This window comes from Erythrolamprus reginae, chromosome 3 (assembly GCF_031021105.1).
Source record: "Erythrolamprus reginae isolate rEryReg1 chromosome 3, rEryReg1.hap1, whole genome shotgun sequence".
NCBI classification, from domain to species: domain Eukaryota; kingdom Metazoa; phylum Chordata; class Lepidosauria; order Squamata; family Dipsadidae; genus Erythrolamprus; species Erythrolamprus reginae.
This window is the reverse complement of record NC_091952.1, coordinates 146,215,979-146,241,710: the sequence shown is the minus strand read 5'-3', so window position 1 is coordinate 146,241,710 and position 25,732 is coordinate 146,215,979. Positions and strand designations below refer to the sequence as shown.

General features: G+C 37.5%; 1 protein-coding gene across 3 annotated transcripts in view; it reads right to left on the bottom strand.

The window, feature by feature from the left end:
* NRG2 (neuregulin 2) overlaps window positions 1-25,732 on the bottom strand; it is a 259,760-nt gene that overhangs the window by 39,761 nt on the left and 194,267 nt on the right. For all 3 annotated transcript variants that reach the window (XM_070746955.1, XM_070746957.1, XM_070746956.1), the window contains 3 exons: window positions 23,848-23,966; window positions 12,570-12,690; window positions 2,720-2,796 (listed from right to left, as the gene is read on the bottom strand). In XM_070746955.1, coding sequence (XP_070603056.1) covers window positions 2,720-2,796; window positions 12,570-12,690; window positions 23,848-23,966 — 317 coding nt within the window. The remainder of the gene's footprint in view (window positions 1-2,719; window positions 2,797-12,569; window positions 12,691-23,847; window positions 23,967-25,732) is intronic.

Sequence of the window (25,732 nt, the reverse complement as noted above, 5' to 3'; positions counted from 1 at the left end):
TAACCTTCCATTGCCCTTTATTAATTTTTAGATCTAGTTCTAATTTCCTGCTTTTAATATAGGAGAATTATGTGCTGGTTTTGAGTTTTCAAGGTGCAATTATCCTAAGCACTACTTTTTAAAAATTCCATAACAATTTATACAGAGAGAAATGTAACATTCTTTCTTGAACATAGTCTACAATATTCAGAAATTCTTTGTGCAGTCACCCCAGTTTGATAAAAAATTATTTCATTCTCCTATTTGGGTTCACACCCACCCACCCAGTTGATAGATGCCCAATTATCCTTTTTATGAATACATATTCTGGAGAGATTGCTATTAGTCTGTCCAAGGGAAATTTCTAAGACTGGATAATGTGAAAAACTGCCTTAATATAACAGAATAATAGAGTTGGAAGGGATCTTGGAGGTCTTCTGGTTCAACCCTCTGCTCAAGCAGGAGATCCTATACCATTTCAGACAAATGGTTGTCCAATCTCTTCTTTAAAACTTCCAGTTTTGGAGCACCCATAAATTCTGGAGGCAAGCCATCCCACTGATTAATTCTTCCCATTATCAGGAAATGTCTCCTCAGTTCTAGATTGGTGTTTTCCTTAATTAGTTTCCATCCATTGCATATGGTTCCATCCATATGAAATATCTATATGGCATTGATCAAATGGCTTGTTTGTGTTTGTCAATGATGGAGTGGGAGAGGATTTGGTTTTTAACTGCTATGTGTCATGTTATATGTTGCCCAAACTCTGGGCAGCGTCAAGTCCAGTAATCATAATAGTTGTAAGAATGAAATGGTGCTTTTTACTTATGCTTTTACAGGGCTACTGATTCTATTTTTTTAAAAAAAACATTTTTGTTATTTAAAGTCTGAATTCCTACTAATCCTATTGATTAACAGCACTGTTTAAAATTTCTGGACCTAACCACATATGTTATACCACTGAGTTGGGGGACATGAAGGGGGTCTCCCCAAAGAATGTATTACAGTGGCAATCAGGCATCCTTGGGGCAACAGTGCTGTCTCTGGCAAATCCTTTCAATCCAGAAGCATGTTTTGGCTAGCTTTGTAGGTGCTTCCAACATGAATATAGACAGCCCACTAGGTTGTATTATATAGTTAGATCTAAATCACTAGAACATATATTTTCTTTCATAGGATTGGAATCATTATCAGGAATGCTATGTTGTACTTGCTCTTGGAAGGCTGCTGCTTTACCCTTATTCACAAGAGGGCACTAGAAGATAAAAGTTGTACTGAGATTTCAAGTTCCCACAATATTTGTTTTAAGATAGCTATAAGAGTAACTGGCACTCTGCCAAACATTCAAATGAAATTAGAATAGTGCTTTTTTCTAAACCTTCCTGACTTGGAAGGCAACTATTGCAAACTGTTATATTTATCAAGTAATTAATCACATCTGTACAGAATGGGATTTCATATATCATGATTCTCATAACAATTTGTTTGACATTTATGCAAAGGTATTCAGATTTAATTATATTTGATGAAATTGGAAAAATTGTTAAATTGAAAATAGAGTATGTAGGGGAACTTAAACTTCCCTGATGTTTCATAATTTGATAGAAATGGGTAAACATTTAAAATAGAGATGATGATACAGAAGATCCCAAAATCTCTCCGGATGGCAAGAGATTACTTAGACTATGTGCAGGAATCTTGCAAATCTGTACATAAAATTCTGTTTGTTAGTTGATGCACATGGGTATACAGTGCATGCTTAGTTTAACACTGCAGCAGTAATATACACTATGCTTCAACCGAGTTTTCACTCTACTCTGTAAAGATTATAGTCTGAAACTGAAGTCAAATTAGAGTGCAAGCCACTGAAGAAATTCTGGTGGTGGTGAATTGGAAGCTTCATTTTCTCTACATTTTTGTAAGAACAAGCCACACATTTGAACCATAAGCCATGGCTTCTGAACAAACACAAAGACCTTTGTTTCATAATGAATTATCCGTTTGGAAAAACCTAACATCACAAACAGTCTGATTTAATAAGTTTATGTGCAATGGTAATAAAAAAGCTCCCATATTAGGATATCTGTCTTTGAGATTATTCTAAGGTGCCTCTAGATCTAGCATATGAGGTGTATTACTACAAGGTTGCCACTATCTGTGTTCTTTATCCAAAATCCTCTGAGCTATCTAGGAGAATTTAGGCCATTTTACTTTAAACTTGGTCCAGTCTTTGCTAAACTTTTATTATGCCTGAACTATACATCACTATGGTAAATGTTCAGAGTACAACTGAACTTAATAGCTTCTTAACCACACAACAGAAGAATGAAGGCTCCAAATCATTAAAGTTTTGCTTTAAAAATATCATACAGCTAAGACCAATCAGTGAAAGAGAGAAGTGGAAAGAGACATACTGGAAAAGCTGGCCATTGCGAAGTTCTGACACTGGTCCCCTGTGAATTCATTCGGACACCTAACGAAAGAAAGAAAACCAGAAAGAGAGAAACAGGATAGCATGATATCCAAACAGGCTGAAATGAGGTCCTTTCTTATGCCAACTGAGTTCCCTTTTAAGATTTCTCCTGGTGTGTGTTTTTGGCTGGTCCCTTACCTGTGTTCCCTAAACCTTAATAAAGATATTAATTGAAAAGAATACCCTCACTATGCAACTCTAAATCCAGTATTGTACCCAGGAGGTTTTTAAGTAGTATGATGGTATAATTTTTGTCTTCAAACATACTTTGCTTAGGATCTGGCATGTACAATCGCAAAGGCAGTTTCTCCAAACATCTCTGTCCGAAGAATCCATTTGGACATCTGGAGGAGGAAAAGGGGACAAATCACAGAACAAGGCTGGCATCATCCTAGAGGCTATGGTTAGAAATAAAAGTGCACAGTGATGATTTCTGGTTTTTATTTTAAGCTTCTCGTGTAAGACATCTTAATTTAATCTTTGCTGATTTCCCTATGTTTTTCCATCTGCAATAATTCTCTCCATGATTTCTGAGTTTATAAACCTTGTAAGCACCCACAATTTGCAGAATCTATTTCAGCTGTGTGACTTGAGAAAACTGCCACTCTTTCAAGTTTAAGATTAAAATGAACCTGATTTCCAAAAAGGAAGTAATGGAACATGAAGTAGTGTTCAACATTCTTTCTTTTTTTAAAAAAAATTGAGGTTATCTGCAATGCACTCTTGGAACTGCTAGTTTTCCATTCACATTTTTTAAAAACTGAATTTGATATTGATATAATCGACGGTCTAAGCAAAGTACATTAAAGACAGATGGAAATATGTGAGGCTATCAGTGACACAGAAGATTTTCACAGCACCACCATTTTCACTTCTCAAACTCTTACAAGTAATTTGAAGGTGATCTGTTATTATCTTCAAAATACTGTACTTATTATCTTATCATTTCTGCGAACTTAGAAATATTGAGAACAAGAAGCAAAAACTATTCCCCACCCATGATCTGCTTTAGAGCCACCAGCAAAACCCATTCTTATGAAGTCACAGTTCAAACCCCAACTTTTTGTGACCTGAAGTCAGACATAAATACCATAAACAAGTTACAAATTTGCAGTGTAGTGTCATAACATATACCTATAGCTCCCTTTGGACACTAATTATGAAAAGAAAAAAAATACTCTAAGAGGAGGAAATGGAATCACAGCATGTGTTAAAAGTGGGAGGGGGTACTGCTAGATTTCTAGCAATTTCAGTTCCATTAACCTGAGCCAGGAATAGAGACTAGATTAGGCTAGGCTAGGCTAGGTTAGGCTAGCTAGGGTAGGGTAGGCTAGGCTAGGCTAGGGTTAGACAAGAGCAGAAGAGAAGAAAAGAGAAGAGAGAACAGAAAACAGAAAATAGAACAGAGTTGGAAATAGAACAGTGTTGGAAAGGACCTTGGAGGTCTTCTAGTCCAACCCTGATCAGGCAGGAAATACTATACCACTTCAGACAAGTCATTAAATTAGCTTACCTCTCTAATGTTGTTGATACTGACAGAAGTGTAGAGTTCAATTTAAAATGTTCATAGAACTAACTCTGTCTGATCAACGAACCATAAAACTGTATCTGATCAACCAACAAAATCACAAATAAATAGTTGTAGAAGTGGCTATGCCAAAAACAAGAAAAGTTATTTTTCTGAAAACTGACGTGCCATGCATTTTTCAGAAGACATCTCTTAAGACCTTGACATTCCTACCAAAGAGAAGGTCCCTTTTTGAATTATAGTTTGTGTCTAGGTAATCATACATAGGATTATACTTTTGCTTTGTAACACATTGAAATGCCTATTCTGGGCAAGTTAAAAACTTGTATGTATGTATGTATGTATGTATGTATGTATGTATGTTGTGAGCTGCTCTGAGTCTTTGGAGAGGGGCGGCATACAAATCTAAATAATAATAATAATAATAATAATGTACAGTATATATCCTTGTATAATAGGAATAATAATAATAATAATAATAATAATAATAATAATAAAATTTAATTTATGGTCAAAGACCATCAATATAATATTAATAATAATTAAAAAGAAAAAGAACAGGAAACAGGACTTTTGGCTGAGCAACCAAGATTGACCCATTGTAACTATACAAGAGATGTACATATCTCGCTATGAAGGCACACATTTGCGACGAATCCCCCCGCTGCTGCTGCTCAGAACAGGAATAACTGCTGGGGGGAAGAATGGGTGACTTCATAAGTTATATTTTGAAACAGGATTTAAATCACTTTCAATATGATTTTAATTTCTACCAAATAAATGCAACAAATTTTAATGAAATAACAATTCCTTGATTTCTTCTATATGCTTCACAAATATTTCAGCAAACTATTCCACAGATTGTTTCATTCAAGTTTATGATTTTATTACATCCATTCCAGCCATGACATAATATAATTTTAGAAACAAATATCAAATATTGGTTTGGATCAACCAAATTAAAGTATCTCCTGGGAACACCCTTCCTATAAATTCTCAGGAAGTCAATGCTGAAGGACAAACATTCCATAAAAAATATTGTGGTATCAACGAGGCCCAAGGTGTCATTGCTATTTGCTTTTTAAAGTAGCTTTTTGAAGACTATTATTCAGATTTATATAAAATACAGATCCATCCTATATTTTACATATGCTAAAGAAGATTAGCAAAATACAAAAAGCAATATACTCCTTTTTTATTTGCATACATTATTTCCAATCATTCAATTTACTAATAAAGAATACTGGCAGAATGCTCTCACTTGAAGGAAACAGCAAAATATGGATATGGCCAAATGATTCTTGTTCTGATTAAAGATTAAAATAAAAACAAGAAGGGGAATGGTGCAGGACAGTACATTCAATTCTAAGGAGTCTCAAACACATTTTAAAAGGTATTATTGAACTGTTTTTCTTCAAGAAGAGCAGCAATGTACATATAAAAAATAACAAAAGCAACAACAATAATATTCAAGAGTTACATTTTGAAAGTTCATGTTTTGAATCCTTACAGAAAACAATTGCTACAGCATGTGAGAAATTACAAGCAAATTGAAATTGTATCAATGGGATAAATATGAAGCTATTTGTTAAAAAAGAGAAAAAGCCAGAAATATAATTTTTGAATATCTCATACTGTATCAAATGCAAAATAATTCTAATAGTCCAAGAAGTGACAGTTAAGTTGTATTTTAATAAAGGAAAAGGAAATTCTAGAAACCAAAAGAGTAGGATGGGAGAGAAAAGGAAAATTATATTGACTAATGAAATGTGTGTTTCCTTAATAAGCTAAACACAAAAATCAAGGGAAGATTTCAACATTCTTGAAGTAGCTAGTTACAGAAAGTATTTCAAAATTCTGGAAATGTTTGTACAAATCTATCCCAGTTCACACACTATATAGATATGCAATCCTATATTTTAAAAAAAAATTCTTTGGAGGTAATTTTCAAATCCACTTAAAATGTCTTTTTAAAAAAATAGAAATTTCATGACAGTGGGGATATATAGAAACATTTCACTAGTCTGACTAAATATTTTTATGGATTTAAGTATATAAATTATTAAGTACGGTATATAAATAATATATTCTTTCCTTGGAGGTATTTTCAAAAGAAAATACATCAAAAGAAAACCCATTGACAACTTTGTTTGAGTCTCTATTGCTTCCTTTTCTTCTTACATTCTCAGCATTCTGTGCTGACCTATGAGAACTCACATGGCAGAATAATATGGGACCAAAGCAAATCCTCACAGTCAGACCTACCCATAAGCCACAGGGCATATTCCATGTCAAGCAAATTTTGCTCTGAATTTCAGAGATCAATAATGAAAGCTATATTGATTCCTTTGGCAGGCTCCAGAATCAAAACAAAATAGTTAATTGAATAGATAATGGAACACATTTGTTGTGGCCTGTTCGCATCCTGCGCAATTAGCAATGGATCCAGAGGGCTCAGAGACAGTGGAGGTGCAGTACAAGAGACCTGTGTTCCTGGCACCCAAGACTGACAGCGAAGAGGATGTGGTGTCAGAGGCTGAAGAGCAACCAGGGCCTTCTGCACCTCCTGAGATGAGTGGCCCAGGAGAAGAGGAGGAGCCTCTTCTTGATGCTAAGATTTGCAGAGCCTATAGTAGGCAAAAGTGGTTACTCAGGAGGAGGCTTCCTCATGAATAGCACTGCTGCCTACTGGGCCACACCCGCAGGCTATTTAAGGAGGAGTCACACAATACTTTGGTGCAGACGACAATGCAGTTTCGTTCCAGAATCTTGTTGCAGCTCTTGTCCCTGGCTTGTGTTTTAAAAGAACCACATTCTTGTCTGCATTAATTAGCTCTGGGCTTCCAGCCAACCTCTATAAGTCTACAATTAGGGACTTTGCTACAATCTAGTAATTACTGTTCCTTTTACCTATTCTTGGGACTCTGGCCAGCTGCTAAGATACTATAATCAGCTTTGTTAGATTCCACTCTCTTTTTTTAAAAAAGACTCAAACTGCTAAGACTTTTGTTAGTAGTAAAACTTTTAGTATTAAATCCGGTGGTGTGCATCTTATTTTGGGAGGCGCTCAACGCTGGGACAAAACAACATAGAAACATAGAAGTCTGACGGCAGAAAAAGACCTCATGGTCCATCTAGTCTGCCCTTATACTATTTTCTGTATTTTATCTTAGGATGGATATATGTTTATCCCAGGCATGTTTAAATTCAGTTACTGTGGATTTATCTACCACGTCTGCTGGAAGTTTGTTCCAAGGATCTACTACTCTTTCAGTAAAATAATATTTTCTCATGTTGCTTTTGATCTTTCCCCCAACTAACTTCAGATTGTGTCCCCTTGTTCTTGTGTTCACTTTCCTATTAAAAACACTTTCCTCCTGGACCTTATTTAACCCTTTAATATATTTAAATGTTTCGATCATGTCCCCCCTTTTCCTTCTGTCTTCCAGACTATACAGATTGAGTTCATTAAGTCTTTCCTGATACGTTTTATGCTTAAGACCTTCCACCATTCTTGTAGCCCGTCTTTGGACCCGTTCAATTTTGTCAATATCTTTTTGTAGGTGAGGTCTCCAGAACTGAACACAGTATTCCAAATGTGGTCTCACCAGCATTCTATATAGCGGGATCATAATCTCCCTCTTCCTGCTTGTTATACCTCTAGCTATGCAGCCAACCATCCTACTTGCTTTCCCTACCACCTGACTGCACTGTTCACCCATTTTGAGACTGTCAGAAATCACTACCCCTAAATCCTTTTCTTCTGAAGTATTTGCTAACACAGAACTGCCAATACAATACTCAGATTGAGGATTCCTTTTCCCCAAGTGCATTATTTTACATTTGGAAGCATTAAACTGCAGTTTCCATTGCTTTGACAATTTATCTAGTAAAGCTAAATCACTTACCATATTACAGACCCCTCCAGGAATATCAACCCTATTGCACACTTTAGAGTCATCGGCAAATAGGCAAACCTTCCCTACCAAACCTTCCCCTATGTCACTCACAAACATATTAAAAAGAATAGGACCCAGAACAGACCCTTGTGGCACACCGCTTGTAACCTGACTCTGCTCAGAATACTTGCCGTTAACAATAACTCTCTGATGTCTACGCTTCAGCCAGCTGCAAATCCATTGAATTATCCAGGGATTAAGTCCAATCTTCACTAATTTATCTATCAGCTCTTTATGTGGAACCGTATCAAAGGCTTTGCTGAAGTCCAGGTAGGCAATATCCACGGAACCACCTTCATCCAACACCTTTGTGACATAGTCAAAGAAATCAATGAGATTAGTCTGACATGATTTGCCTTCAGTAAAGCCATGCTGATTTGGGTCCAATAAGTTATTGTTTTTTAGGTGCTGATTTATCCCCTTTTTGAGTAGAGTCTACATCATTTTAACTACAACTGATGTCAAGCTAACTGGCCTGTAGTTACCAGCTTCTTCTCTACTGCCCTTCTTGTGGATAGGCACAACACTGGCCATTCTCCAATCCTCAGGAACTTCTCCTGTTAACAAGGATTGGTTAAACAAATCAGTCAGGGGGGTAGCAATGACAGATCTGAGTTCTTTAAGAACTCTGGGGTGGATGCCATCTGGACCCATTGCCTTATTAATCTTTAATCGTTCAAGTTCTTCTAAGACATCGGCTTCTAAGATCACTGGAGCTGAATCCGTACAGCTGGAAGCAATGCTATATCCCTCTTTAGTATTATTTTGTAAGGTGTCTTTTGAGACAACTGAACCATTAATGCATGTATTATTCTCTGTACTAAGCTTTGTGATGCCGCAGTTTTTCTTCTTCTTATCACTAATATATCTGAAGAAGGTTTTATCCCCCTTCTTTACAGATTTGGCAATTTCTTCCTCTTTTGAGGCTTTAGCAGCATATATTATCTGTTTCGCCTCCTTCTGTCTCATTTTATACACCTCCCTATCAGCTATACTTCCAGATTCTTTATACCTCCTATAGGCAGCCTTTTTTTCATTGACTATAGCCCTTACATCATTGCTAAACCATAGCGGTTTCTTCTTCCTTTTACCTTTACATACAGTCCAGTGGCTTTTAAGATGGCCTTTTTTAATAAAGTCCACTGGGTGCTCTCTCCTGCCATTTTATCCCTCCCCATTTAATTCGTTATCTAAATATTCCCCCATTGCATTAAAATTTGTTTTTCTGAAATCCAATACTTTGGTTGCATTATAGGATTGCTCACAATGAGTTTTTACATCAAACCACAAACATAGATGGTCACTGCAACCTAAATTTTCTCCCACCTTGACCTCTGAAACCCAATTCCCATTCGTAAAAACTAAATCTAGAATATTCTCCCCTCTAGTTGGTGTCTTAACCAGCTGTGCCAGAGCTGCTCCTGTAAAGGCCTCTACTATATTCTTACTTTTGCATGTAAGGGCACTGGGAATATTCCAGTCAACATCAGGCATGTTGAAATCACCCATAACCACAATATCTCCCTTTACTGCCATTTGGGTAATTTCATCCACCATCTTGTTGTCATATTCCTCAGATTGCCCTGGAGGCCTATAGATCACCCCAATTCTAATGACAGAACCTTCTTTATTTTGAATGCAAATCCAGAGAGTCTCCAGATCTTGACATGTATTTTGAATTAGTGTTGTTTTTAGACTTTCTTTAACATAAATGGCTACTCCACCTCCCCTTCTCTCTATTCTATCCTTCCTATACAGTGTATATCCTGGTATGGATAATTCCCATTCATTAGAATCCTTAAACCATGTCTCAGTTATGGCAACCAGATCCAAATTATCTCTAGATATTATGGCCATTAACTCACAGAGCTTGTTGCTCAAGCTTCGAGCATTCATGCACATTACCCGAAGAACATTATTTTCATTATTAGTTTGCCCCTTATCATCAACAACTACATCTATTTTATTTGCAGCTCCCTTTTCATAAGCTTCCAAAAACTGATTTATCCTCATTGGTCGGGGACAGAAATCACCCACATCAGTTACATCTCTGTCCCCTTTACCTAGTTTAAATGCCTGTCCAAAAAAGTTCTGAATTCCTCACCAAGCACCTGGGTACCTCTGTATGATGGATGCAAACCATCCCTCTTAAACAACTCCCTATTAGACCACCTACTGACATCATGACTTACATAGCCAAAACCTTCAGCTTTACACCACTGCCTTAACCACACATTAAACTCTCTGATACACATTATTTTATCCTCTTGGCCACAAACCGGTAACACCTCTGAGAAAGTCACTGAATCAGTTATTTTACCCAGCTCCACACTTAGACATTGAAAATCTCTTTTTACTACATTAACATTTCTCTGGGACAAATCATTTGTGCCAAGATGCACCACCACATCAATGTTATTACCTTTACTCACAGCCTTGACAATGTTTGTAATCCGCCTCCTGTCCCTGCTGGCAGTGGCCCTTGGGAGACACCTCATCACCTTCACCACGTCCTTACTCTGTCCCAAATCAACACCTCTAACAGTCGAATCACCCACAAGAAAATGTGTCCTCTTTTTATTTCTACTAACTGCACTTGATGACACTATGTACCTAACTTAGAACAACTTCCCCTTTGAACATCCCCTCATTCTCTGCCTGAGGGACCTTGCTAATATCTCCAACATCCTTACTATTTAAATCCGCAAGAACATTATAGGAATTCAATACAGAGAGACCAATTTGTATGATAACACATTTGTATGATAACACATTTGTATGATAACACCAACCAAGTTTTATGTCTTTCATAAAATTCAATGAAAGCTATGAATAAAAAAATGTTATTTTTTTTTAAAAAATGAAGATATTATATTTGTGGTGTTCCAAATATCTTTCTTCATTGTTGTAGGAGGTTAGAAATTGAGAAATTCATTTTCTTTAAGGAAGAGAATGCTGGAATTTCTAATAACAACTTTTTATTATAAACATGCAACTGAACAGAAAAACATTCTCTCTCAAAAACAAACAATCTCAGATTCAACAAAATACATGCCCACCTTCTGCTGCTCTAAAATCCTATAAATCCCTTGCTGACATAAAGTAATACATTCATAATACAGCAACGGAACAAACGTAGAGAAGATGAGGAAAATGAAATGAAATAGATGTACCAAAAATAGGATCAAGCATTCTTTGACTCAATTATATTAATTAAAATAGATTAGTATTGTTAACAATGAATTATAAACACTCAGCAAATTGCTTTCAAGCACTTCTCCACGCTTCCATTAAACTCTTTCATATTTCCATATATAACCTGCTTCCAGGTTCAATTTGGAAAGCATTTCAAGGAGATGATTCTATTCAGGGGTGGGCTCCTCTTACCTTGCTACCGGTGTGCTGTGCATTCATGGCCATGTTTCCCCACATGCGTGTGCGTCCTCTCACATGATTTTGCTTCCTATGCATGCACGGAAGCAAAATCTCGCGAGAGGGTGCTTGTGCGTGCGAGCATCCCCTTGTGAGATTTTGCTTCTGCACATGCGCAGGAAGCAAAAAAAATGGGGAAAAAGATGGCGTGCATGATGGTTTGGCAAAAACGTTAACAGAACTATCATGTGCAAATTATGCAATTGGCAGGCTGCTACCGGAATGGTAGAGTGGACCGTACCAGTAGGAACCCATCCCTGCTTCTATTCTAGTACATAGTATGAGTGACCAAACCACTGAAATTTTATGGAGCTACCTGAAGGAAATAGCATGCATGTAACAACTGGGTAAATTAATGATATCATCAGATTATGAGAAGACATTCAGTCTAAAATTGATCTGCAAAAAGTCCAGCAGATCAAAAAGGATGAGGAGTTACTTCAAAATCATGTAAGCTGAACGTCAAGTTTACCTGCTGTAAAATTCTATCAAATTAATGGTTCTGGTAAGTGAGGATAGCAGCTTATGAATAAATGTTCTGGAAAAATAGTACTGTTTAGTTCTATTCCATTTCTACTCACTAGCTGATCCTCCTATGACATCATTTCCTATAATGTTGATCTTTAATTTATTTAAACTGTTTATTTTAATATTTAATATTTTAATGTTTTGTATTTTTTTTACAATGCTGTAAGCTGCCCAGAGTTGCAGATCTATGTTGGATTAATGCTTTGTCCTAGCTAATTATAAATCATAATCAAGTTTTGATTTCTCAGTATTACACTCAAAGTTAATGATTAAGGAGAAGAAGAACTATGGTATCAGTCAAACATATCAATCAGGAGTGACTACACAATATTAAATATTTCTATTTATTTTTATATATTTATTCGTTTGTTTCTCAAACATGTACAACATAGCAGATATAGGTTTAAACATAAACATAAGTACAATACAGATAAATGAGGACAATAGGACAGTCTCTCATTTTAGAGTATTTGAGGAAATTTTTAATATCAAATATTCTTTCCGTTTACTTTAAACTGTATCAAGCCCATCTTCCGTAAGAAACATCATTAAAAAAAAGATTTAATATGAGATCCATTCAATGCAACATTGTACTTTTGACATATAACATTTATTCTATTGAACTGCAAAGATACCTTTGAACTGGAGAGAAAGAAACATTTTCTCTTACCTACATGATAGCTGATTTATGCCTTCAATATAATAGCACACTCCACCATTCACACAATAGGATTTCACGGTTTCATTGCATTGTCTAGTATGTCCAGGCCCAGAAGGCAGAGCTGTGGTTACTGTGAAGAAAAGGAGATGTGTTACATCATTATTTTGATTTTTTAAGTATGCTACATTTCATTTATTTACTTCTATTAATATAAGAATTTATATTTTGTGCTTCAAAAATTTTAGACCATCTTACAATAAATTATACAATACAAATGGAAACAAATAAAAATCTAGTGTTTTCTATTAAAAAATCAGCTAGATAAAATTGGATTGAAAACCTGAGCTATCTTTGGAACTGATGTATTACCCAAACAATCAAGGCACTATTTCAAGAACACTCTCCTTTTCCTCCCCAAGAAGAATTCAGAGATAGACTATGGACTACAACAACATTTGAAGGCCATAGGAATACTTAACCTTGAAAAAATATGATGTAATTGAAAGGATGCCTGTTAGGAGAAAAATATCCTATTTATAATACAAGCCAATAATAGGCCATATCATCCCAATAGTTACAGATCCTCTCTTCATTGAAACATCAAACATCTGCCAACCAACCATCCCACAACAACAAAATGACACTCCAGCCACCACAAACAAAGAATAAGAAAGTGTGCCCCTTACTTCCTCAAACCAATATGAAACCAATCTCCAACACAAAACCAATCTCAAATGCAAAGTAATTAATACCAGACGTATAGTCAACAAGATGTCCGAATTCGGCCTTCTACTTGTCTCCTCCACCTACAATATCATTTTTGTCTGCAAAACATGGCTAAATGCATCCTACCCAGACTCCTTTATCACATCAAGAAACTACCTTGTCTTCCATTCAGATTCCTGTAGAGGAGGCATATACAGTATTCTACAAAAAATCACTAAATCTAAAAAACATCAATGTTACACAGGATCTTACTCTCTCTGAATCTATTGTCTGTGATTCATCCCTAAATACCACAATTCGCTTCCTAGTCTGCTACAGAGCTCTGGACTACAACATTGCACATGCAAACAAATTAATTGCACTCATGGGCAACCCAATGCTCATACCCCATTATCTTTCTTGGTAACCTCAACCTACCCCACATTAACTGGACCTCAAATGAATGCAACACAGAACCTATCCATTCCACTATACATAATTCCGTCACCTGTCTAGGTGTCGACCAACTAGTAACAAGCAATACTAGACTGGACAGCTGTCTGGATTTAATTTTCCGCAACAGCAAAAGTGGCCTACAAATATATGAACCTTTTTCCAACAGCAACCACAGCATGATCAACTTCAGCCTCAACTTAAACCACACTAAGACTCATCAAACTAATGTGACACCCAAGTTCAATTTCAAAAAAGCTAATTATGAACTCATTGAAGCCAATCTCTCAACACTTGACTAGCAAACTATATTTTCTGGCTGCAACACTACCGATGACCTCTACAACACATTCTTGCTTGAAATTTAAATAATAATCCGACTTCACGTACCACTAATAAAGTCCACAAGCAAGAAAAATAACGTAACCGTCTCCATAAGAAAATTACAATCAAAGAAAAAAACCTCTCTGGCGGAAAAACAAAAAAGGCAAAATATCCAACTTCAAAAGCTGCTATAAAAGCATATGCCAGCAAATAAAAGCAGAATGTCTCAACTACCGTAGCAAACAAGAGGAAAACCTCCTGCGCACCAAATCAAACCGAGCCTTCTACAGCTTTGTCAATAACAAACTTAAAGACTCCAGACCTATCCCACCTCTTGTAGGTCCCAACACGATGATACATCCAAAGCTAACCTTTTAAATTCATTATTTGGCTCTGTCTTTGTTAACAGTAACAGCTCATCCCCCAACATCACCAATCGCACTACAAACTCTCACAGCGACCTAACGCAAATTGACTTCACTGTTGACCATGTTGAAAAAGCATTATGAGACTTCAAACCTTCTCTATCAGCCGGACCTGACGGTCTATGTGCATACTTCCTAAAAAAGCTTTTTTCCACTATAGCTGAACCACTAAGCATAATCTTTGAAAAATCATTTAGGACCTGCACACTTCCCAAGCTTTGGTCAAAAGCAACAATCATCCCAATCTGGGGATGATCTGGGGTCTTGTTGATAATTACAGACCAATATCTTTATGCTGCATCACATGCAAAGCCATGGAATCAATTATAAATAAATCAATTACTCTCCATCTAGAAACTAATAACCTACTCTCTCCAATAAACAATATGGATTCAGAAGAAAATTATCCTGCAACCTGCAACTCCTTCACTGCAAAAACATATGGACTACCCATCTAGATCAAGGTAAATCCATAGACGCAATTTATATCGACTTCTGCAAAGCCTTTGATTCAGTTGTCCATGACAAACTACTCCTAAAACTCAAATCCCATGGTATCTCAGGATCCCTCCACAGCTGGATTATAGCATTCCTATCAAACAGACAACAAGTTGTCAAAATAGGCAGCGCAATATCCACCCCTGTCCCTGTTAAAAGCGGCGTTCCCCAGGGCAGCATATTAGGATCAACACTCTTCATTATCTACATCAATGACCTTTGTTATTACATCACAAGAAACTGTGTTCTCTTCGCCGATGATGTCAAACTCTTCAACACCACTGATAACACAGCTATCCTCCAAAAAGACCTTGACGTTGTCTCTGATTGGTCTAACACCTAGCAACTCCAAATCTCAACCAACAAATGCTCTGTCCTCCACATCGACAAAAAGAATCAGAACTTCAAATACAATCTGAATAAACAAAATCTCACAGATAACCCCCACTCAGTAAAGGATCTCTGAATACTAGTATCAAATGACCTTAGCGCCAAAGCTCATTGCAACATCACCAAAAAGGCTTCAAGAATTGTTAATCTACCGTAATTCTGCATAGCCTTTGCTCCAGTAATCTCATACTACTCACCAGAGCTGACAAAACTTTCACTAGACTCATCCTCGAATACAGCTCATCTGCTTGGAACCCATACCGCATATCTGACATTAACACCCTAGAAAATGTCCAAAGATACTTTACCAGAAGAGCCCTTCACTCCTCCACCCAAAACAGAATACCCTACAAAACTAGATTTTCAATGGACCTTGAAAGCCTCGAACTCTGATGCCTTAAACATTATCTAGGTATTGCTCAAAAGATCATATGCTGCAACATCCTACCTATCAACAACTATTTCAGTTTCAATCACAACAACACAAGAGCACACAACAGATACAAGCTCAATATTAACCACTCCAAACTTGACTGTAAAAAATATGACTTTAGCAATCCAGTTGTTGAAGCGTGGAACTCATTACCGGACACCGTAGTGTCATCCCCTAACCCCTAACATTTTACCCTTAGACTATCCACGGTTGACCTCTCTAGATTCCTAAGAGGTCAGTAAGGGGCATGCATAAATACACAAGCATGCCTCCCATCCCCGGTCCTATTGTCTCTTCTACAACTCTTTGTTTTTCTTCTATCACTATATCTCTATCTCTTCTTCTTCTACTATTCTTCCTATGTTTTATATCATTCCTACATCTTCCCCTCTATTCTTCCATTGATTGATGTACTATATGTATATCCCTGTAACCTCATTGTGTTTTGGACAAAATAAATAAATAAATAAAATAATCTGGGATGCTTGAATTTGGATTCCTGTTTTATAGCCTAAGCCAGTGATGATGAACCTATGACAAACATGTCATAAGTGATACACAGTGTCATTTTTTGTGACATGGGAGCACGCCCTATTCTTGCTTAGCTTTCTGCAAAAGTTGTTTTGCTTTTCTGACAGGTTTTCTGCTGCTGCAGAGGCTGTATGACAATGCGGTGTGTGCTCTAATGTGACCTCTGAAGTCTCTGGAAGTTGTATGAGGGGCACCTTACTCTCACAAGGCCTTTAGATCTCCAAAAATTGTACAAGAATGAGGCATATATGCCTCCCTACTTTTTTTGGAGGCTGCAAGGCCCCACAAGGCCTCTGAAGTTTCCAGTGTGAAGGCCTCATACCTAAATTGTCCCTTCCAGTTCTGTTATTCTATTCTTCTCTCACACCTACAATACAGATACATCAAACTACAATTGGTAGTAAACAAAGATATAACAATGTTTATATTCATGATACTAGTAAGAGAAAAAACATTAGGATAGGGGACAGAAGGCACACTGGTGCACTTATGCACGCCCCTTACTGGCCTCTTAGGAATCGGGAGAGGTCAACAGTGGATAGTCTAAAGGTAAGGTTTGGGGAGTTAGGTGATGATACTACAGAGCCAGGTAGTGAGTTCCATGCATCAACTACTCAGTTATAAAGTTGTATTTCCTGCAGTCGAGTTTGGTGCGGTTTACTTTAAGTTTGTATCTGTTATGTACTCATGTGTTGTTGTGGTTGAATCTGAAGTAGTCGTTGACAGGAAGGATATTGTAGCAGATGATTTTATGGGCTATATTTAGGTCATGTTTAAAGCGACATAGTTCTAAGTTTTCTAAATCTAGGATTGTAAGTCTAGTTGCATAGGGTATTCTGTTGCGAGTGGAGAAGTAGAGGGCTCCTCTAATGAAGTATTTCTGGACATTTCCTAGAGTGTTTATGTCCAAAATGTGGTGTGGGTTCCAGACAGATGGACTGTATTCAAGGATTGGTCTGACGAAAGTTTTGTATGCTCTGGTTAAGTAGTGTGAGATTACTGGAGCAGAAACTACATAGGGTTAGGTTAAGAACTCTTGAAGCCTTTTTTGCAATATTGTTGCAGTGGGCTTTGGCACTTAAGTCATTTGATGAGTATTCCAAGGTCTTTTATGGAGTGAGGCTTGTCTGTAAGGTCTTGTTTGTTCAGCTTGTATTTCATGTTCTGATTCTTTTTGTCAATGTGTTTTTTTTAAATAAATTTTTTATTGATTTTATAAATTGGCTACATAAAACAAACATACAACGGTGCACAGTGCATGTGCCCATCACCTAACAACAAAGCACCACCCATCACCCCCACCACCCATACAAGAGGATTCAAAGAATTTAATTTGTTTATCTGTTGTTCCTTGGCTCTATCCTGCATTGAATATTATTAAAAGAGTGATTGCAGTTTATTTTTCATGTTTCCATCACAGATTCTACTCAACATATAATCTTTTACCTTATTCCATCGCACCATCAGCTTCTCCAATTTGTTCTCATCAAAATTATTTAATCTTATTTCCATGATTTCGAAATGTATGTGGTCCACCATGTACCAGTACCAATTTTGTAGTGTCCATTTTGTAGAGTCCTTCCAACCTAATACCATCACCGCTTGGGCACTTTCCAATGCTGCGGCTTTAATTTCCTTGAATTCTCCTAGTTCCCTGTATTTAATTAAAATTGCTATTTCTTTTGTAATTGTCCAGTTAATGTTTAGCATTTTATTAATTTCATTCTGTACTTCATTCCAAAATTTCTGAATTTCTGCGCACTCCCAGAGCATATGCATAAAGATTCCCTTTTCTTGGCACCCATGCCAACAATTACCCTTCTCTTTCCCCTGGAAGTGTGCAATTTGTACTGGTGTATAGTACCATTTATGTAAAATTTTCCTTCTCGTCTCTCTAACTCTCGTGTTTTTAATCTTATATATATTTTCTATTATTTCTTTCATTTCCCTTTCATCTATTTGTAAATCATTTTGCCAGCATCTTGTCAAACTTTTTGTTACTTCCTCTTCCATCTGCAATAACATTCTGTATATATTACCGGCTTGTGCTTTACTCTCATTTATTTTCTCTCTTATTATTTTTTCTAAGCAATTTTCTTCTCGTATTCTCACTTTTATTTAAATATGTGCTTATTGCATTAATCTGCAACCATTTCTGTTTACCAATCCACCATTCCAATCGAGTTCTACTGACTCTTCCATCTTTCTCATATAATTGTTCAATTCTCGTTATCCCTTTACTATTTAATACTTTGATGATTCTACTTAAGTTAACGTCATCCCCTATATTCAATACATATAACGTTGATAGCCTGGAGATCCTAATTCCACTTTTCCTCTGCCATTTAGACCATATTTCTAAACATGCTTTGAGAGGGTCACTTAAGTTGCTAATTTCTGTTCTACTCCAATTTTTAAATAATAACTCTCTATTATTTATAGTATTGATTTCCTTTTCTAACTCTACCCATTTCTTTCCCCCCCATAACTGTAATTCCATTAACCTTTCTATTTGAAATGCATCTCTATATAGTACTAAGCACGGGCTGCCCCAACCTCCCTCTTTCTCTTGTGCAAACTGCCAATGTTTTCTTATTCTAAGCTTTTTGTTTCCTTCAATCCAAAAATTTAATTTGCTGTCCCATTCTCTTAGTTTTGCCTCAGGGAAGATACCCGGTAGAACCTGAAACAGATACATCATTTTTGTTATTATCATCGTTTTAAGGGCCCTAATCTTGGCAATTCTTCCTAACTTTTTACCCTTCCAGTTTTTTATCTGCTTCTGGATTTTTTTCCATATTAAATTATAGTTGGCCATTACTATTTTTATTGGATTCTTGAACAACCAAATTCCCAGGTATTTCATTTTTTTACAACCTAACTTCAATCCTGATATTTTTTGTATCTCAATTTGCTCTTTAGGGCCAGTATTTAAACATATTATCTCTGATTTCTCTATATTAACCATAAGTCCGGATTGATCTTTAAATTCCTGGAGCAATATCATTATTCTTTTCATCATTTCAATTGGGGTTTCAGACATCACTATAGCGTCATCTGCAAACAAATTTAATTTCAATTCGAATTTCCCTATTTGATAACCTCTCCATTCCTTATCGTTTCTAATTTTGTTTGCTAAAGTCTCAATTGCTAATGCAAATAACAATGGGGATAGTGGGCAACCCTGCTTAGTTCCATTCAGAATTTTAATCGTTTCTGTTCTGTTACCATTTACTCTGATTTGAGCTATATTATACTTATATATTGTTTCTATAGTTCTACAAAATGAATCTCCCATATTTAAATCTTTACATAGTTGAAGTAGGTAATCATGATTAACTTTGTCAAAGGCTTTGTAGACATCTAATTTTAGAATACTTAGTTTTCTTTTGGTATTGGTAGCATGGTGTAAAACATTAACCACGTTCCTTATTGGTTCATAAATCTTCCTTCCTTTAACAAATCCATATTGGTCTTCTCCAATTACTTTTGGTAAAATATTCTCCACCCTGTTTGCCAATATTTTCATAAATATTTTATAATCCTGATTTAATAAGCTGATAGGGCGATAAGAACTTGGATCGGTTAAATCACGATCTGGTTTTGGGATAGTTATAATTTCTGACATTTTCCACGTCTGTGGAGTTTCAAAAGTCTTAATTACATTATTAAACAATTTTTCCATATGCGGTAATAATTCATTCATGTACATCTTATAATATTCAGCAGTAAAACCGTCTGGACCTGGGGCTTTAGCAGGTTTCAACCCTTTAATAACTCTAGATATCTCATCATTTGTAATTTTTGCATTTAGCATTTGTCTATCTTCTTCCGTTAATTTCTCTTTGACCTCTATAGTTTGCGAAGTAATGTGTTCTTTTTTGTATAAGTTCCCATAAAAATCACTCATTATTTTTTCCATTTCTGCATTACTACGTTTAATTACACCTTCCTTATCCTTTAAAGCAGAGATATGGGATTTCTCTTTTCTTTTTTTCAAATAATGTACCATTTGCTTCATTGATTTATTCCCCCATCCCCTAATTCTATGTTTTATAATCATCTTCATTTTATTCCATCTTTCTTCATCAAGTAATTGTAATTTCTTTTTCTTAAGTAATAATAGTGAATTCCAATCTCTATTTCTTGTAATTTTTAAGGTTTCTTGGATTAAATCTATTTCTCTTAATAAATTTTTCCTTTCAGCTTCCCAGGATTTCCTAATAAAAGCTTCAGTACTGATACAATTACCCCTCATAACAGCCTTATGTGTATCCCAAACTATTGTTTGCTTAATCTCACCTGTTGCATTAATACAAAAGAATCCATTCAGTTCCTTTTGTAATTTAATTCTGTTTTCCTAATTAGCTGAAACCAGAGGGTTATATCTCCAAATTCTTTGTTTCCTGCCAGCCTATATCTCAATCACTGCCAATAAAGGAGCGTGGTCTGATAACCAGATACTTTTCACTTCCACTTTCTTGAGCTTTGCCTCAGCTGTCTTATTAATTAACATATAATCAATACAACTAAATTTCTTATGTCTTGCAGAATAAAAGGTATCCCTGTTAACTGTGTTTTCATGTAAATCCGTCATATTGATTTTATTTAAATGTAACTTTTTCTTTCCCCCCCTCCCTGCTGTTAATTCCAAGTTGAAATCACCTGCTAAAATCACTATACCTTCCGCAAAATTATCTAGTTTCTGTTTTACATTCATTATAAATTGTTTTGCATTTACATTAGGGGCATAAATTATCGCTAAGGTTACTAACTTATTTTTTATTTTCCCCTTAATAAATAACATTCTACCGTCTTGTCCCTTTTAATATTAATTAATTGAAAGTACACTCTTCGGTTAAACAAGATGGCGACTCCTCTTGATTTGGTCGTCCCTCTTGACTCATAAACTTGTTGCCACTCGCTATTTGTAACTAATTTATCTGTTTACTTTAAGTTTGTATCTGTTGTGTACTCATGTGTTGTTGTGGTTGAATCTGAAGTAGTCGTTGACAGGAAGGATATTGTAGCAGATGATTTTATGGGCTATATTTAGGTCATGTTTAAAGCGACATAGTTCTAAGTTTTCTAAATCTAGGATTGTAAGTCTAGTTGCATAGGGTATTCTGTTGCGAGTGGAGAAGTAGAGGGCTCCTCTAATGAAGTATCTCTGGAAATTTCCTAGAGTGTTTATGTCCAAAATGTGGTGTGGGTTCCAGACAGATGGACTGTATTCAAGGATTGGTCTGACGAAAGTTTTGTATGCTCTGGATAAGTAGTGTGAGATTACTGGAGCAGAAAGTACATAGGGTTAGGTTAAGAACTCTTGAAGCCTTTTTTGCAATATTGTTGCAGTGGGCTTTGGTACTTAAGTCAATTGATGAGTATTCCAAGGTCTTTTATGGAGTGAGGCTTGTCTGTAAGGTCTTGTTTGTTCAGCTTGTATTTGATGTTCTGATTCTTTTTGCCAATGTGTAGGACAGAGCATTTTTTGTTGAAATTTTGAGCTGCCAGTTGTTTGACCATTCAGACACAAAGTCAAGGTCTTTTTGGAGAGTAGTTGTGTTATTGGTGGTGTTGAAAAGTTTTACATTATTGGTAAAGAGAACACAGTTGCTTGTAACGTGATTGAAAGGTCATTTATATAGAGTATGAAAAATGTTAGCCCTAGTATCCTGCCTTGGGGTATACCGCTGTTAATTGGAACAGGATTAGATATGATATTAGATAATAGCAATTTGGGCTTGTATAAGAGGTGATTAAAGGGGCTTAAAATGAGGAGTTAGTCGGAATGCTGACATTAACCTGAATCTACTTTTTAAAAAGAAAAATTTCCAGCGGCTTCCCACAAAGTGTTGCCATTGTCTGGGATCCTGAGCCACAGCCACACCCCAATCTACTGAGCAGCGCAAAGTCTCAGGGAAGATGAAGCAAGGAATGATGACTCCTGAGGGAGCCACTGAGTCCGTTTCGAAGGATGTTTGTGGGACATCCTGATGGCGGCGGTCACCAAAGCTGAAGGAGCACAGGCTGAGCTCCAGAGGGGTGCCTGGCCCAAGGAGCCAGCACTGTGGCAATCCCAACAGACCGGCCTGGTGCTGAGAGGTAAAGGAAACTGGTTCAGCAGCCCCATTAGGATTGAAAGCTGACCCAAGTGCCTCCACAGATGTTAGGCCATCCTGAACATGTAATAGATTTCGAGTAGAGGTCAATGAAGCCCCTGGAGCTCAGGAAATCCAGGGAATGGGGACTCCAACCATCTTCATGAAGCCAGTCACTTGCTGAGCATGGGGCCTGCCATCTAAGCTCCCCCACATTCAATCCAGCCAGGTTGGAGCCTAGCCCAGTCTATGTTCCACTTTCCAGGACAAGGAAGCATGGTGGTTCAAAGTGGGACCTTGGCTTTGTTCCACTCAGCCCCAAGCAGGCCAACATTCAGCCTTCCCCCTCAGCCTTCCCCCCTCAGTTGGTGCAACAGCCCAGCAGGGTGCCTTTACTGGCCAACACCTTGGACCCCTGGGGCAGTCAACCATGGGCAACTGAGGAGGAATGATAGGACTACTGAGGCCCATCCATCCTCCTCCACCAGTACCACCCAACTGGTTTACTCCAACTGGTAATGGGAGGAGATCACCATGGACTTTAAAGTTGAAATCCCTAAGAGCGAAACACCATCATTTGGACAATGATAGATCTATTCTCTAAACAAGTTCATTTCATCACTTGCTCCAAATTATCATCAGGCAAAAAATTGGCAGGAATGTTCATCAAGCATATCAACAGACTGCATGGAGTGCCTTCCTGAGTCATTTCTGACTGGAGTCCAATTCACACAAAGTTCTGGAATGAGTTCCTATGATCCATTGGATTCTCTCAAGGACTAAGCACAAACGGAGCTGCAGAATGAGCAAATGCAATGATGGAGCAGTACCCGAGATGCTATGCAGATTATAAAACAAGACATTTGGGTGGAGTTGCTACTGTTCACACAACAATGTAGGCCACAGCAGCACCAGGCTAACTCCTTTCCAAATCACTAGCGGAATGGACTTCATGCCCATGCCTGAGTTACCTAGAGAGCCTCCATCCTCAATTGCCCTAACCAAATGGATGGACCTGTTTAAACAAGGGTGATTCTGGCAATCACCACTGCTGCTTTGGCTGCCTCACTTTGCCACAACAGCGCCATTACCTCACTCTGGCCAGTGAGGGCTGTGCTACTTCTCGAACCACTTCTTGTATCATCCTCTGCAGTGATTTCCAGCCCCACCCAGTGTGAGTCTCCCTCCCCTGCCCTCACTCTTACCTTCTCAGGCCAAGTGAGGAGTGATTGGGAGGGGAGGGACCAGCCAGTGGTGGAATCAGACAATTCATGCAAAACGTTAACAGCTGGTTCAGCTGAACTGATGTGAACTGGCTGAATCCCACCATTTTCCTCAAGGCATCTTATATATGGTTTTCTTCTCCCACCAATTGTAAAAGCCAGTTGAAACTAAATATATCGTTTTGATTCAGTATTATAACTTACCACTTCTGACTATGAGACTGCCTGTGGCAGTGTCTGTTCCCAGGACATTCTCTGCTTCACAACTGTATTCTCCTGTATCTTCAACTTTCACTTTACTGATTTGAAGTCTAGATATTTTCCTGGGGGAAAAAAGAAAGGCTTGGTTATTATACTACTTTAATAATGACATTAGGTGGAATTAGGATCATTGTAATTTTGAACCAGATATGTTAGTCACTGAATCTTACATTCCCCCTTTCAAACAAGCCATGTTAAGAAGCACCCAAAATGATTATGGTGGTGTGATACATTGCCTTGAGTGGGTGATATCTTCCTTTCCATTCATCATCACACAGAGACTCCTGAAGATTAAAGTAACTCAACTGAAGAAAAGTAAGCAGATGTTTTATCATCCACCATCTAGGCCTATTATATTTAGGCTGTGGAATCTGCACAATCACTAGATAGCAGCCGAAATAGAGATGTTGATCTCTTTGTAGCTCTATTATACTCCTATTTAAGGTTCATGTTGAAGGTCTGTACAGCTAGCCCTTGTTTCCAGATACTTGGTGGGATGAAACCCATGACTGGAACATACTGCTAGAAGAATAAAAATTGTGCAGAAGTAACAAAACCATCTCAAAAAGGGAAAGAGGAATTGCTTTAGATGTATATCAACATCAACAGAAATGCACATTACAAGAGATGTCTTCTTGAAAACATTGGGGTAAATATCAGAGGAAAAATAAATGGCATTACCATTGGAGTGTACTGCAGGCCATCCAACTAAGTGGAGGAAATAGATGAATTATTAGCTAATCCATTAGTCAAAGTGGGCAGGAAAAACACCACTGTAAAAATGAGGGACTTTAACTACTATGACAGTAACTGGGAAATAAACTTTGCAGCGCGTGGGAGATTAAATAGGTTCTGACATGGCCAGCTGAGAACTTTGTTTCCCAAAAGGTGGAGATGAGACCTAGAGGACCTCAGTTCTAATGGACTTAATACCAACTAACAGGAATGAAATGATTGAGAGAATGGAAGTTGGGGGGGGAAATTTTCATGTCATATTAGAATTCAGCATAATGCAGGCACAAGCAATTGAACAAAGTCTAATTAGCGTTTTAGACTTTAAGAGAGCTTGATGTCAACAAACTAAGAGAAGGAAGTATTCTTCCGAACTATTTTCATCTTATGAACCCACCGCCACCGCTGGGATGCCCCGCCTCTGGACTTCCGTTGCTAGCCGAAGCGCCTGTTTTGGCACAGGTGGGATTCCCCTGAGGCTCCCCTCCAAGGGAAACCCCACCTCCGGATTTTGTGATGCTGCAGGGGAATCCCAGCAGGGGAATCCCACCAGCATGAAAACAGGCACTTCGGCTGGCAACAGAAGTCCGGAGGAGGGGTTTCCCAGCGAGGGAAGCCTCAGCAAAACCGCAGCATTTGCGAAGTCATATTTTCTGCAGTCAGGTTTAGAGCAATTTACATTTAGTTTGTATCTATTATGTGCTCTTGTGTTGTGGTTGTTGAAGGTGAAGTAATCACTAACAGGAAGTTGATTGAAAACTGTCCTCGGGGTGGCAAAAGTCCACCATGCAAGGTTTAAAGCCATTGCTTGGTCCTGCGGGCCATTCCTCCTTTCCGTCGTTGCTGAAATGCAGATGAAGTTTACTGATTCAGCAGGGAGCTGCAGCAGAGGGGTCAGAGCCACATATAGCTCCAGAGCCATGGGTTGCTGCACTAGCCAGAGGGACGAAAGCCACCAAGTGTAGTTCCATAGATGACTTCAAGAGCGGTTGGGCTTCAGGCCCCCTTTTATCCCCCAAAGTTCTTGGTTTGTTGAACAGAATATTATCAGGATTGCAGCCACAGAATTTAAGAAGAACTTCATTCCAATGGTTAG